The 16,527-nt window shown below is 36.5% G+C and overlaps 1 protein-coding gene and 1 long non-coding RNA gene across 2 annotated transcripts; both read left to right on the top strand.

Moving 5' to 3' along the window:
* The first annotated feature begins 2,612 nt into the window (after positions 1 to 2,612).
* LOC141914661 (uncharacterized) lies at positions 2,613 to 5,108 on the top strand. The gene is made up of 4 exons (XR_012620871.1): positions 2,613 to 2,637; positions 3,672 to 3,776; positions 4,862 to 4,930; positions 5,011 to 5,108. It is a non-coding gene; the product is annotated as an uncharacterized LOC141914661 (long non-coding RNA).
* Positions 5,109 to 10,349: 5,241 nt separating this feature from the next.
* Positions 10,350 to 12,891, top strand: LOC141914665 (uncharacterized). The gene is made up of 7 exons (XM_074805920.1): positions 10,350 to 10,379; positions 10,515 to 10,636; positions 11,245 to 11,377; positions 11,462 to 11,617; positions 12,275 to 12,391; positions 12,509 to 12,793; positions 12,877 to 12,891. Exons 2-7 carry the CDS (start codon positions 10,563 to 10,565, stop codon positions 12,889 to 12,891), a joined length of 780 nt encoding a protein of 259 aa, XP_074662021.1. The 5' UTR covers positions 10,350 to 10,379; positions 10,515 to 10,562.
* Positions 12,892 to 16,527: the final 3,636 nt, after the last annotated feature.

Below are 16,527 nucleotides of genomic sequence, written 5' to 3'. Positions count from 1 at the left end.
AACAGAACGGTTGAAGATGAGTGTATAGATCAATAGAATACATCATATTTTGAAATTAAAAAAAAGTGTCAGTTACCCTTTAAGAATAGTACCTGATACTGGGGTCAAAAAGTTTTTGTCAGGCCCCTCTGATGGTGTTTAAATTAAATAGGACCTAGATGGAAAGTAGCGTGTCTGATTGGGTTAATACATAGACTGGTGGGTGCCTAGAGGGTTTGTGTTGGTGTGAGCTGTGCGGCGGGAAGCAATCAAACCCTGGCAAGTGAGGATCAGGGTGGATCTAGCTGTTATTTCTGACCATGTCAGAATTTGAAAAAAGGCATTTAAGAAAAAAGGCATCAGTGTCAATGATATCCTTTTTAAATAAATACATGTTTAGTGTAATTTTTTTAGCAAAAAAGTGCCTTTTTAAGTAATCAAAATGACCAAGCTATGATGGAACTATACCTTTTATCAAAAATTTTGTGATTTGGTAATTAGGCCAAATAAGGCCTAATTGGTAATTAGGCCTTGGCCTCATGCAGATAGTACAATGTCTAATGTCTATTTCGCCCTGACTTGAGAGCATACCAGGTGGGCTACCTCAGTCAGTTTTGGAGGTACATACCTGATATAAGTCTTTTTAGGGCCAGAGAGGACTGGCAGTTGACCTAAAACATTAATTTCTAATAAATTCTTCACTGTAGGCCCCATTGAAGGATTGCTAAAAAGTCTGCATTGAAACCTGAAAGCACTGGCAGTTGACCTATATATTAATTTTTAATCCATTTGTAACTAGGCCTATATTGAAAGGGGTAAAAGAGACACAATCACGACATTGATGAACATTATTTGAAGGGTTCAGATTGGGAGCCTTTTGGTTGCCTTTTAAACAACTCGCTTTGAAACAACTCGCCTGGCCACGGAATTTCAAAAACGGGGAATTGATCGTAAAGTCGCCGTACCCTATATCACTATCTACCCCGGCATTATGTTATTGTAAAAATCAATAGAACGTTTTCAAGGATGTTATTTCGGCGCCTTGAATTAAACATTTTTCATAATTTGTGCTATCAGGCCTAGCTTTCCTAATGAAATCTTAAGTTCAGTCCTGCTTTATTGATCCTCACAAATAAATTGTTTGGAGTATTGGGACCTCGGAGTATTGCGACTTCAGAGTAATGGGACCAGCTTTAACTACATTTTATCTAATGGATTTTCGGAGTAATGGGTCTTTCGGAGCAATGAGACGACCCCTTTTTAAGTTAACAGCAACAGACACGCCAAACTCTATCTTTATTCTAATTGAACTTTTTGTTCAGATTCCTGCCATAAATCATATTATTTAGAATCTGCCTAGAATATCAGTAATTTACCAAATTTTATCCCTAATTATTAATTTTTTTTATAGCAATTGATAGCAAAGTGGGGTGTACACCGGTTTTCTCTGGTCATATCTAAAACATTTTTATCCCTTTTAGAAAATTAGAATTCATAATGAGTTCCCTTCGATATGTACTTTCAGGTGGTGAATCAACTGATTGTACTGACACTAGCATAAGTCTGATAGGTAGGTAAGATTTTTTGGCACCAAATGTTGTGCTAGGTTCACAAGGCCTACACAATTTTTCATTGAGTAGGCCTAATTGAGCAACTGGAAACGAGGATGCCAAGCTATTTTGAAGTTGAGTCATGTCTTTGAACAATAAATATTGCTAGATTTTCCTCAACACAACTTGAATCTGAAGTTGAGAGAAATAGATGCTTTATTTCTCTCGAGAAAACTAGTTAATCAACATGCATTATAAATTAAATTTGAGTGTACATTTTCGTACTCTGAGATAGTTCATTGGGCTATATAAGATGGAATTTAAAAAAAGAAATTTCTGGTATCAGGCGGTTTAGGATCTCCATGATATGCATGAATGCTTGACAACTGATGTCATTTTTATCTTTTTGGCAATTTCCTTTTGGGATTGCTTGTGACTGAAGTTTCTTGTTTATTCATCTCTGGGTAAAGAAACTGCTGCATTTGTGCTCAGAAGGAATTGTGTGAATTATGGTTGTGTGTGGTGAACAAATATTTTGACACCTAAGTTTATTTTTTTGGGGCCAAAATTTGAGAAATCAAGAACTTCTCAACTTCTCTTCAGTTGTTGATGTGACTCCAATGGGGTGTTTTTTATAAGTTGGATCACGGATTTGATGCACTTGAAAGAATTGCAGAGGCAAGAAAAGAATTAAAAAGCAAACATTCTTTTTCTCTCAAAGCATTGAATTCATTACTAAATAAGTGATCAGGGAGCGGGATTTGAAAAATAATAAAACTATCATGGAGGTCGTTTTGAGATAATAATACCCGAATATTGCCTATTTATTGCCCACACACACATAACTGACGTCGCCATTTGTACAAGTGATGCTATTCACTGAACGAACCAGAGAAAATGTATCCATCCATTATGTGTGTGATGTCAAAGGATGATGTGGCAGTGGAAAAGAATGATAAATGTTTGTTTTTATTTTCATGTGCTTTAAAATAAGGCGTTTTATGCATTGTAGTTGAAGAAGGCAGTGTGATTTCGGAGAACATAGATGTCTCACTCATCAACGCCGATCAGGACTTAGAATTATCTGTAGCCTCACAGGAGAGTACTGGTAAGCATTTTATTACACAAGGTTTTATTGCCCACACACAAATAACTGACGTAATCATTTTGCAAGTGATGCTATTCACTGAACGAACCGAGAAAATTTATCCATCCATTGTGTGTGTGTGATGTCAAAAGATGATGTGGCAGTGGAAAATAATCTATACTATAAAGGGGACTGTCATTTTTCGTTACCAGTTTGCGCGAAATCTCTTCGTTGTTCGGCAATGAAACTTGGCATGTGCATAGAGGGATGGTTTCTTATGGTAAAGATAACAACTTTTTTGGATCCAGGGTCTAATTTCACCTGCATTTAAATCCCCAAAATCCCAGTAGATTCCAGAAGTTGGAAGTAGATTGCGTGTACATGCGCATGTGCTGTGTTATCTGTTACTGCAGTGTTGTGTGGGGGTGTTTTACTCAATTTGACCCCAAAATCCCAGTAGATTCCAGAAGTTGGAAGTAGATTGCGTGTACATGCGCATGTGCTGTGTTATCTGTTACTGCAGTGTTGTGTGGGGGTGTTTTACTCAATTTGACCCGAATTTCACTGAACCATTTGTATCCGCTGCAAACCAGCCACTCTCAGTACGGGGTGAACAATAAATTTCTAAATAAATATTTATTGTAAGGCATAGTAAGGATCCAGGAATAAAGGGGTAGACATTCTCCAGGCTTCTGGGAGGAAATGTTGCTTGAGGGGCATGTTGAGAATGGGGATTATTTCAGGGGAGGGAGGAAAAATCGCTTGAATTTAATTGGAAAGGTCAATCGGGATTTATTAGGCTGACATTTAAGAAGCCGCACATAATCTTCCAACCCATCGAAGATGGGTATTTTTACTAGTTATAAATAGGCCTATTTGTTTTTATATCCGTATAGTATATGCTTAAGTATAAGGGGGGGGGGATAAGAATAAGATTTCTGTTTACATCTAGAATCGGAAAATTTTTGCGGCGGATCCGTAATCCCAACTAATAATGAAAAACGGCCTTGAGTTATTTATAGGGATTACATGAAAATGATTTTTATGCATTGTAGTTGCAGAAGGCAGTGTGATATCGGAGAACATAGACGTCTCAATTGTATCACTCATCAACGCTGATCAAGACTTAGAATTATCTGTAGCTGCTCAGGAGAGTACTGGTAAGCATTTTTTTTAAAGTTTTCTGGATTTCTATGTCAGAGAACCCCGAGTCAACTTGGGGATCTACTTTTTTGCCGTAGTCCATCTGTACATGGAATCCACTTAATTTGGGATGTTTTGATGACACTAAGATGGATTTTTTGGAATTGGTTATAAGCCTACTTGTAGCTTATGTAGTCACATCTGCAGCCCAAATCTGGCACGATCATACTAAACCCCTCTTCGCAAAATCAGCATGTTAAAACCCAATGAATTTATTTGATATTAAGTGTGTATATGTTCTACTTACATAAGAGCCCAGTATTGCAATGAAATTTAGCGGTATCAGAAACTCTTACCTATGCGATGGCATTATCCAAAAAAGTGTTTTTGTGGTTAGAATTCTTAGGCTTACAGATTCTTAAAGATCAAGTGTAGCCCAAGATAGCTTTTGTGTTTAACAATAGATTATGTTACATAAATTCATAATTATCATTCTGGAGAAATTTTAGCTGTAATGAGTGATGGATTACTGAAATATAAAAAGACTGATAAGACTTATACTGACAATGTGTGTACAGCGCACGTTGTGTTGTATTCACTGTAGCCCCCTCGACTTCATATGCATAGCGAGTAGTCAGTGCGCGAGTAGTCAGTGCGCGTTCAGAAAATTTGCGTACCTGTTATTCATTTCTCAAATCCATATATTTATTGAAGTTCAGTATTTATCGAAAAAATAACTTTTTTCTCCTGGTATATCTATGGAATGAGATCATAATAAGAATGTTGATGAATAGGCTACACTTGATCTTTAATGGTTTGCATATAATAGTGAAATGTGAGGTATGAATGATAGGGAAGAACCTTATATCTGATGGGTTGTAGGAGCAGTGTGTTATTACGTAATCAGCTAGGCTACCATTTTGACCTCATTACGTAGGAACAAGGATATTTTGAGGAAAATTTTGTAATGTTTTTATCTAATCGGGATAACTTTATAACTTTATTTTATTATCCTTTAGCTAGGGGGCAACCAATATCAAGTTATATGCTAATACATAAAGAAATTACTTAAAAATATGGACCCCATTTATTTTATTTTCAGTTGATGTGACTTCAATGAATGTGTTTTCAAGCACTCCGAATAAGAAAAGAAGCTCACCCCTACTTAAAGGTATGTATCATGACCAATTGCATGAATAACCTTTATCTTATTAACAGGGATAACATGAAAATGATTTTTATGCATTGTAGTTGCAGAAGGCAGTGTGATATCGGAGAACATAGACGTCTCAATTGTATCACTCATCAACGCTGATCAAGACTTAGAATTATCTGTAGCCCCTCAGGAGAGTACTGGTAAGCGTTTTATTACACACATATTTTTATTGCCCACACACAAATAACTGTTGCTATTCACTGAACTAACCCGAGAAAATGTATCCATCCATTGTGTGTGTGTGTGTGCGTGCGTGCGTGGGTGCGCGCGCGCGAGCGCGCGCGTGTGTGATGTCAAAAGATGATGTGGCAGTGGAAACGAATGATAAATGTTTGTTTTTATTTCCATATATATGCTTTAAAATAAGGGGTTTTATGCATTGTAGTTGCAGAAGGCAGTGTGATTTCGGAGAACATAGATGTCTCACTCATCAACGCCGATCAGGACTTAGAATTATCTGTAGCCCCACAGGAGAGAACTGGTAAGTTCTTATTTATTTAATTCATTTTTTGCCCACTTAGGACTTTAGCCTAGTCCCAATAAGCAATTGTGTTCATTTTTCACGAAGACTGTTCAATGTTTTGCCTTGATATTTTGGCTATACGTGTATCTACCCCTAGACACATCAGATTCTAGTTAGCTGGCTGGCAGCCATTGCTGTTCACCGAGAAGTACTTTTTACATATTGTTAGTTGCAGCTATTCGCGGACATGTCCAAAGTAAATCTCATGTGGAAATCTTACAACAATGAATAATTGTGCAACAAAACAGCAGGGTAAAAAATTTAAATCGCTGACCATAACTCTTTTTCTGGCTATTCTAAGAACTCTTTAACGATCTGATTAGTGGTCGCTGCTGAACCAACACGATTACATTGAGATCAATACATGAACCTGGTAAATTAAGCCTAGCGTACATTGACAAAGCGACTGGAGACCACTAACAAGTGATTGCCCCGCACAAATCAAAATTCTAGTTACAACCAGTTAGTTGCAGCAACTGCATGGGACTTGCCGATCGTTGAGATCCACAGTGCGCACATCGAAGGCAACTCACGCGCTATCTAAATAAATTTGAATTTAATTGAATACCAAGGGAAAAGCAAGGCGGCGCCATGTGACTGGAGGGCAGCGCGTTTAGTGGTTCTGTTTGCGTATGCCTTGCTTGTGGTATCATAAAGGTAAAGTCTTTCACGCCACTTTTCGACAAGGTCAATTGGACGCTACTTAGACATTTTCCATGCCCTGTAGCTTATTCATGGTGTGTGTCATTTGAAATTCATGATGGACTTCATGATGGTATACTTCGGATAGGACTTTGTTTTGTCACACAGGTGTTTTATCAGTCAATTTTCATACACAATTGGTCAGTCATCACAGCATTGGATATTATATTTGTCAGATTGTCAAGCATTTCACCAAGTGAACATAAGTCCACGGACCCCAGTTTATCATCCCTTAGCCAAGCGACCGCATCATGAAAGTTAATTTATATTCTGTTACTGTGAAAATAAGTACATCATGTATTTTGACGTGAGAGAGGTCGACTATCCAATTCTCATAAATGATTGCATAGAACAGTGACCTCGGATCATAGGTGACATCTGATTACCCCTCAGAGAATATGTGAACCTGGTTAAAACTGGTTTTGATGATCTAGAGCGGAGTGGAATCTCATTGCATGGCTTGATATCAAAAAGTTTGTCACAAGAAACAGTATCAAATGAAGATAATATAGAAATATATCTGAAAAGTCAGAATGAAAATTGTTTATCACAATCTTGCAAATATAAATTTCAGATGGATTGGAGTCACTAATAATTGAAAACGTTTCACAGCAAGGAGGTGAAATAGGTGTCGGTCTCTTTGAAGGTAGGGGTACGATAAACTGAAGTGTAATTTATAGGATCTTATGAACCCTTTAAGTTAATTAATTAGGGCTAAAAAGATACCTTGTTTCTCATCACTACCCATGTCTCAATTTTTATGTAAACAATTATAGGCTAAATGATAACGAAATTGCCCAGGATTGTAGAGTGACCTGAAAATTCAATAGTATAGATAAAATCTGAACTGCATGAATGGCTGGTGTCGACAAGCCACTCAATGCCTACCGATGCAACTGGGTTTATCGCCGAATAGCGGCCTACGAGAGGCCGCCAGTTGCTGCTCTATCGGTTCGACATAAATCGGCTTGCGACGGCAACCCGACGCCTACAGACTCGTTGCAAACCGTATCCGGCTAGTTGCTCATGTTCTACTCCGGCCTATGGCAGGCGGGCAGTTGCTTTCGATCGCAACCGACATAAGCTCATTTACGACGCGATGGAACTGAGCGCATGAATTCCAGCCAATCAGAGACCGAATATGTACAGTGCAAATTTTGACTGCTAGTTAGCGTTGTATTGTATGTGAAATATACGCACGGAGTGAAGGATAAATGACTAATTTACGGCTAATTCGAGCAACCTTTTTCGATAAGTCAGGTCTCGGGTCATTATACTTAAGTTTCTTCTGGTTAAGAAATCACTGAAAGATCAATTTTGACAGCATTTGCCCTTTAAGTAATTTCAAAGGCAAACCAAACCTTCAGCACGGCAGATGACTGGACCGGCGATCTAGAAATGAAATTGGTAGAATTACCGTGTGGGCGGCCATCTTTATATGATGTCGCTAGCACATTGTATTCAAAACAAAATCAGAAAGATAAGATCTTAAAGAAATAGCTTTTCAACTAGAAACATATTTCCCTATAATTCAAAATAATATAAATTTATTCTTTAAATGTTTATCGCGTGACCATCTGAGCCATCAGTTGCTGCGAATCGGAGCGCAGTCGACATAAGCTGGGCTGCGATTGCTGGTGCTCTCAGTCGAGTCGATAGGTGTCGCGTTGCTTGTCGACATAAGTCAGCCTTTACCTTAATGTTTTATATTCAATAAGTATTTCATGTTTTCTGAGAGCAAGCTTGTGATTGTCTTATAACAAACTTATTTTTTCTTAAAGATAATAGAAATAGTAATAAAAAACAAGGTATCTAGTTTTTTGGCCCAAATGATCAATGTTGATAAAAAACAATTTTCATTTTTTAATGAGTTCTAATTGAAATTTAAATATGAGTTGCAGTTCATTGCAGTAATGAGGAAAATTGCAAATGTTGTGTTATAAAATCATTTTTAGAAGATATGGGATCACTGCTAGTTGAAGAAAATTCACACAATCGTTCCTTGTATGATGAAGATATAGATCTAAATGAACGTAGGTTTACCCGAAAAGAAATAAGCATTTGTAAAATCAACGAAACATATGGACATCTAAAGCAAAATCATTCATTTAACACATGTGTTTTTTCAGAATCGAACGAGTTTGATTTGAGTACAACCCTGAACGCTATAACTAGTGTCATCAAAGGTAAATAGGCTTAATAGAATTAAATTTTCAGGGAATTCCTTTATAGATCAATTTTTAGCCCACTTTGAACATATGTCCTACCCAGCCATGGGCAGCGGAACCGGGGCATTTGGGGCCTTATTGGCCGGACCAATATTTACTATTTAGTTCCGCACATTAAAAATGACTTAAGTTTAAAAAACATTAGTCCTTTGAGTTTAATCCCCGCCCTGATAACCTCTCCACAAGCTGAATAAGAAGATGCATTTATTTAAGGCTTCATAACCTAAAACTTAAATTTTGCCAGAACACAGGTCCCTATCCCTACACTGAATTTTGTAAGGGAAACGGAAATTCTACTTCTAAAATAGCTATACTTCTGTAAATACTCTACTATTTCGTAGGGATTTTCAAAATAAAAAACTACCATTGATTTTATGGATAGTTTTTATTTGTGGAAAGGGCCATTTTTCATTTTCTCGTCGAATTAAAGCAAATTATCTTGTAATCGAGGGTTAATCGAGGAAATTTTGAAGACCCCTCAATGATTTATCTTGATCTGTCATATATATTTGTATCCCTCAGAGCCCATCATATGGTGGCTGATTCGGGCCACATTAAGAAAAAAATATAACACTCATAAAAAGTATGAAAACCAGTCTTTTGTTTTAACGCCACGTTAAAACCAGTTTTTAGCCCACTTAGCCCAGTCCTAGGCAGGCTATTTCGTCTGCTGTTCGCATCTCTATGGATTGTCTTCATATTTGGTTTATACATGTATTTGAAGTTTTTGAGGGGAAATTTTGAAGAATAATTTTAATTAATTTTTTAGCATTTCAAGCCAACTCCCAAGTGGCCATGTTTTCCCAGGACCCCTAGTTATTAAATGATATCAAAAATGTATTTTGTGAAAATCTTTTGCCTTACAGTTGATGGAAATGAAGTGCTTGAATCCCCTGTTGCTATGGATTGCGTTATCAAACCAGTGGAGCCTAGAAAATGTATTAAAAAAGGTATGGTATTGGAGGAGGTATCATGATAAAGAAAGATTCAGAAAGAAGTTACTATCATAAATTGAAAGGGATCATAGTGGAAGGGGATCACATTTATGGCCTGACCCCTATAATACTATTCAAACAGGCACCTACTTATGGGTTCAAAAAATGAAATTATACTTACCAGAATGAGAGGACTGGTAGTTTAATAGCGAAAGTTGGGAGGGGTACACGGTCCTACAAGTCTGCTCCTTGTAAAAATACAATCTGGTGCCCTGGAGCATTTCAGTCAAGGGATAGGCTAAAGTAAGTAGTAGAAGGGGATATAGCTATTGCTTAGTGCACACACTTCGTTCCACTAATCATACACTTGATTGCAGGAGGAGATGCAATGAGTTTAATGATGTTTAAGTTTGTTACCCCAATGAATACTAAATCTGATACATGTATTGCAATCATTTGTAGGTTCATCAAATCCCAAACCAAACGTTCTGCTGAAAAAAATAGCAGCAAGGCAAATAGCACGTGCTTTAATGCCGTGCTGTAAAAAGAACCATTGCAACAGCTTCCTTTTGAGAGAAGATATTTTGCAAATTCGCCGAAGCGTTTGGTCAAGATCGTGGCGAGAACGTCACCAGTTTATAAAGGATTCATTGGGCAGTACAAAAAGCTATACAGTGAAAGGTGTGAGTGTGTGTCAGAAGGCTTGGTTGATGGCTCACGGTATTCATGCTGTGACACTGAGCAATGTTCTCTCCGGTAAAAGCCGTGTCAGGGTGGGTGCACGTTCTAAAACAGCTGTCAACATCGAAGCATCGGCTTGGTTAGAAAAATACCTGACCGAAAATGCTGAGCATGCACCCCACAAAGCTGAAGCATGGCTTCCATCCGCTACTCGGAAGGTTGACGTCTGGAAATTTTACCGCAAACAAAGAGATCACCATAACCTGCCATACCTAAAGCGGACTTCGTTCTATCAGTTATGGAAAGAATCTTTCCCAAATGTTAAAATCCGGAAGGTATGCGAGGAAGATATTTACTTTCTATTTAAATCACTTAAGTTACTTATATCCAAACAATTTTTTTATTGAAGTGCAACTCATTTCACTCATTTGGAAATTTGTAATTGTTGATGAATTCTATATATTTTCAAGGGAAATGCCTTCACAAAATGCACAACTTGCGTCATTCTAAATCGTAAGATGCAAGCAACAACTGATCCAGCGATGAAAGAGCGTATTAAAAGCTTGAGGCAAACTCATTATGACCAGATAACGTATGTACTTATAAAATGATGCATTTCAGGCCCATTGCCAGCCCTGTCTTTGGGGGGGGGGGGGGGTTGAATTTTAAGGAAAGTTTAACTCATATGTGATAAATATGCCACCCAAGGCATGTAAAGCTACCCCAGAAAATCATTAAAACAATAGATACAACAAGGAGCAACTTTCAATACTTCTGTCTCCAAAAAACTGCCTCGAATTAAGTTCGACTCCTATTTGAGCGAGCACTTACAAAAATGAGTCATGCTCCAGTTTTTGTCAGGCTGACATCAGAGTGGAACTTCATGAATAAGCGAACCCTGAACCCCCTAAATACGGGCATGCATTTCTGTTATGTCTAAGATTATTGGCAACTAGATATTTTTCCACAATTGGCCAACAGTTCAAGACCAAAACCATTCTTATGGTGGCTGTGTGTTAAGAAGGAAAGTAGGCTTTTGCAAGGCACTGTCATAAGATATACATAAACACTTCCCTTGAATTTTAGTAATTGATGCTCCATACAGATTTTTTTGGGATTCAGTGATATAACCGATTGACATCGATATTCATATCTCCTAACACAGCTGATTATTAAAGTATGCAATTGGATTTTATTTAGAATGGATAGACAGGCATATACGGTAAGGAGGAATCGAGCTAAAGCTAACCCACAACGCTATACATCATTAATCATCGATGGCATGGATCAGAAGAAAACGTACATTCCTCATTTAACTGGTTCAGTTCCTAAGGTTAGTTTGAAGCCGATGTTGATTAAAGCAATAATCTTTCCATACGAAAATACATACTCTTTTAATGGTTAACACTATTTGCAGGAATTTAGCTCTAATGAGTTGTTAAAAACACACGTGACTGGTGTCATATGTCATGCTATGCAGCGCAGGTATTGCTACTTAGATGTCTTACAGTATCCGCATGATTCTAACATGGTAATGAATGTGTTATTGAAGACTTTGTGGAAGGAGTCAGTGGTAAGTATTGAGTCTTAAGCTTTTTCTCAATCTGTTCATCCTTTGAAAGAATCCAGTTGTTATGGAAAAAGTTCTATGACGCTTCAATTGATTTTGCTGATATTTGGTTTATACATGTGGCTAGACACATCTGCTGCCCAAAAACTGGCCGGATCAGTATCATGATGGCCAACGAGCAGCCATTGTTGTTCTGAAGTTTCCCACGAAAGGTCTTAATAGGCTTTAATCAATTATCTTGATGTGTCTTCCTTGCCTACCCTTGTACGTATATGGTACGCTTTTGATGTTTTAGTCCTACGTACCTTGACATTGTTGAGGCAAGTTTCACGAAGGACCATCATTGAAAAATTTAATGATTTGATTATGGAACCTATGCATATTTTGTAACGATAATGAGTTACAAAGTTATGGTTGATGAAATATCATCATGGTGAGATTCAAGGTCAGCAATATCTTTTTCATAGCTCTTTTTCATAGCTAGCGGGATTTGAATATTAAATGTGGTCAGAAGTTGTCAAGCATTTTAGTTCTATATTCAAAGGATCCCTGGATGCCTAATTTATAATTTAGCAAACAACATATCCCCTATTTTAGCTAATTTACTATAAGTAGGTTTCAAAAAAGTGTTGATAAAGCGTTATGTATGTTTATTTTCAGAATGGTCATTTACCGCCAATTCTTTATCTTCAAGCGGATAATACATGTCGAGAAAACAAAAATCGCTATCTATTAGCCTTTTTGGAACTTTTTGTACGACTTGGAATATGCCATGAGGTAAGACATGACTATTTCATAAATGAATATCACTCGTTCCAGATTCAAAAGATTGATATGGAATTAATTTTGCCTTGCCTTTCTTCACCTCCCTACTGTCATGATTCTATTTTGCAGACAAATCTATCATTTCTATCTGTCGGTCACACACACGAGGATGTTGATCAAATGTTTTCGGTAATCGCAGGAACTTTACGAAAGGAGGAAGCTTTAACCCTTGACGCGATGCTGCAGAAATTAATCGGTGGTCAATTTTTGAATGGTCTTTTTGATATAAGGGCGTGGCTTGAGCCCCATATTAGAAATATATCTGGGCATTCAAAGATAAGAAATTTTTGCTTCCGCAAAACAGAGGATGGCTGCAGTTTATTTTATAGAAAGTCAAGTTCGGGCACATGGCGTGTATTGAGAGGTGGACTATTGAATTCAATACCTGTCGGTCGGCCAGAAATTTTGATTCAATGTTATGATGACTTTTTATCAAGCAAATATCTTACTAATCTAAACAAATGGAAAAACTTTTTGGACGATAATACGGTGAACTGGTGGACAAGATACATTGACACCATAAAAAGACTACAACATGACAAGAAATTTTTGGAGAACCATTCAATGGCAGATGCATACTGGTTTCTGCCTCGTTTTAAGAAATATCAGTTGTCGGATCTGATTGATGCAGTGCCAGAAACTCCTGCTAACCTGCTTCAACAAGTTGCAGGAACAGATAATCCAGTGGTATGTTTTATTTCTATTTTTGAATTATTTTTGTTGAAGTTTCAGTGAGATGCTGCTTTAGCAAAAAGCTGCTTTAATATGAAAGGACTATTGTCTAATCTTATATTTTCTTTACAGATAACTGTGTGAATTCATTGAATGCCTGAAGTTAGCCTCTAGCCACCTGGATCTGCTCTGACTTTTTTACCCTCTATTGCGCGGCTATGGAGTTCGCTTTTCAAATGAAATTGAATAATAATGGTATTACCATTATTATTCAATTCCAGGTAATGATTGTTATACCGCCTTATATGTGCGTTTCTAAGCGATTTACAAGAATGATACTCGAATGTTAAAAACAATGAATACAAAACGATTTTTTAGATATTAATTTGAATAATATTGGGTAAATGGATACGTTTTAAGCACTAAATTTAAAAGTATCATTGATAGTATGTAAATATAGATGTAATATTTTAAGTTTGATGGAGGCGATTTAATTCTTCAAAGAATAGTTTACAAGTGAATTCATTTCGAAATATGCAATATGCGTATCTACCAGTCTCTTTTGGTAATTTATGGTTGGAACATGTAAATTTACATAGTTTAAAATCTCACTAAGTTTTAAAAAATCCCCGAGGTAGATGTTCAGAAAAGTTTGTCCCAACCATATATTTCCAAGACCACAATTCTATAAGAATGACTGGAGACAAGATATCAATTTACTTTGTGAACCGTTCAAATGACTATTTTAAAGAATGCGGTACATTTTACATGAATATGTCTATACCCTATAGTAACCTAGTTACTCAAAGGGTTTATGGGCACATGAGCATCATTTTTCCTCCTGTATATTGAAGAAGTTCCACTGCAATATTCTAATGGTTAAAATTAAATTGATGGTTATCAACAATTGAAAAATTCAAATGTACCTCTCGATCTTTTGAACTATCATCGTGACTCGATTAAGCCATATTTCACTAAGCAGTTGAAATCAATGTAACGCATTCTTAGTTGGTACAGCTTGAGATTCAGAAACTTTAATGAAGTATTAATAGTCATATGAATTAAATTAAACCATTAAGTGGCAGATCAGCAAATTCAATATCAAGTTAATTATATTCGACAAAAAAACCAAATTCAGTTCTGATCAATTTCATTCATTTTCAGATTCATATAGGAAAACAAACCGATCCGAAGTATTTGTTCCTGCCAACCACTGTCGGTGGTAGCAGATTGAGATATTGTATCTTCGTAATTGGTATAATTTTTTGAAGACGATAGCTAGGCTGGCCTTAGTGCGCAGGGGGGACTTGTTGACTGAAACTTGTGGAGTCACTTGTTGACATTTCATAGAATCACTGAAAATTCAACAAATAAGTTCCGTGATTGCCAGGAAAATGGGTTTAGATTACTTGGCGCTTAATAATAAACATTATTCGTTCAATTAAGTGCTATACGATATTTTGAAATGATTAGAATGGGTAAATTTATAGGTAAAATTAAGAAGAAGCAAGCCGTTTTAAACAGAATAAATTGACCGAAATTCATTAACCAAAAGAATTGACGTTAAACAGGTAGTACTCTGTAGGTAGTCTACATTTATTTGATATATACGATCTATCGCTACTAGTTTATAGAAGCTTCATCGGGTCGCTTCTTTAGACTAGCAGAAAAAAATCGTACTTGCCAAATAGATAAAGAAAACCCTCAAAGTGCTGCCTGTCAATTCAATAGATATTGAGTTAAGACTTAATTTTGAAATATGTTAAAGCGATTTCTATAGAAAAACAAATCAATTTGCTTGTCTCGAATTTGACAGATAAATTTGAGTGAAAAAATGTTTTCCACTTTGTACTAAGTTCGATTTGCAGATTATCGAATTTCGACATTAACTGTTGCATCTTAATATCCGACTTTAAGAGGACCTATCTCGCGATATTGTCCAAAGATTTGACGTCTCCGGGGTCCTGGGATTAAATCCTTGCCTCGGCCGGTGTAAGTTTCATAGTCTAGTATTCTAACTGGTGTGATAAGAAATTCTGGTCCACGGTGACATTCAGGTTTCTGTTTCGCTGATAGGAAGTTTATTGGGCGCCAGAGTCTTACATTAGGTGTACTGATAATCTTGTCTTTGATTTTTCAGATGAACAGTTATTTGTGTATTTAATTCCTAATCTGAATATTTCTTACTAGTACATTGTAACTCAGTCATTCGTTATCATATTCCGACAATGGGGCTGATTTGACATTTCATAGAATCACTGAAAACATACTATAATTAGAATTGTCTGTGCGAAAATTTCAACAAATAAGTTCCGTGATTGCCAGGAAAATGGGTTTAGTTTACTTAGCGCTTAATAATAAACATTATTCGTTCAATTAAGTGCTATACGATATTTTGAAATGATTAGAATGATATAAAGTCTACATATATTTATAGGTAAAATTAAGAAGAAGCAAGCCGTTTTAACCAAAATAAATTGACCGAAATTCATTAACCAAAAGAATTGACGTTAAACAGGTAGTACTCTGTAGGTAGTCTACATTTATTTGATATATACGATCTATCGCTACTAGTTTATAGAAGCTTCATCGGGTCGCTTCTTTAGACTAGCAGAAAAAAACTCTTACTTGCCCAATAGATAAAGAAAACCCTCAGAGTGCTGCCTGTTTTATGTCAATTCAATAGATATTGAGTTAAGACTTAATTTTGAAATAGGTTTAAGCGATTTCTATAGAAAAACAAATCAATTTGCTTGTCTCGAATTTTAGTGAAAAAATGTTTTCCACTTTGTACTAAGTTCGATTTGCAGATTATCGAATTTCGACAATAACCGTTGCGTCTCAATATCCGACTTTAAGAGGACCTATCTCGCGATATTGTCCAAAGATTTGACGTCTCCGGGGTCCTGGGATTAAATCCTTGCCTCGGCCGGTGTAAGTTTCATAGTCTAGTATTCTAACTGGTGTGATAAGAAATTCTGGTCCACGGTGACATTCAGGTTTCTGTTTCGCTGATAGGAAGTTTATTGGGCGCCAGAGTCTTACATTAGGTGTACTGATAATCTTGTCTTTGATTTTTCAGATGAACAGTTATTTGTGTATTTAATTCCTAATCTGAATATTTCTTACTAGTACATTGTAACTCAGTCATTCGTTATCATATTCCGACAATGGGGCTGATTTGACATTTCATAGGATCACTGAAAACATACTATAATTAGAATTGCCTGTGCGAAAATTTCAACAAATAAGTTCCGTGATTGCCAGGAAAATGGGTTTAGTTTACTTAGCGCTCAATGATAATCATTATTCGTTCAATTAAGTGCTATACGATATTTTGAAATGATTAGAATGATATAAAGTCTACATATATTTATAGGTAAAATTAAGAAGAAGCAAGCCGTTTTAACCAGAAT

This window comes from Tubulanus polymorphus, unplaced genomic scaffold, assembly GCF_964204645.1.
Source record: "Tubulanus polymorphus unplaced genomic scaffold, tnTubPoly1.2 scaffold_69, whole genome shotgun sequence".
Taxonomy (NCBI): domain Eukaryota; kingdom Metazoa; phylum Nemertea; class Palaeonemertea; order Tubulaniformes; family Tubulanidae; genus Tubulanus; species Tubulanus polymorphus.
Note: the sequence above shows the minus strand (reverse complement) of the source record. Positions and strands in the feature narration are given on the sequence as shown.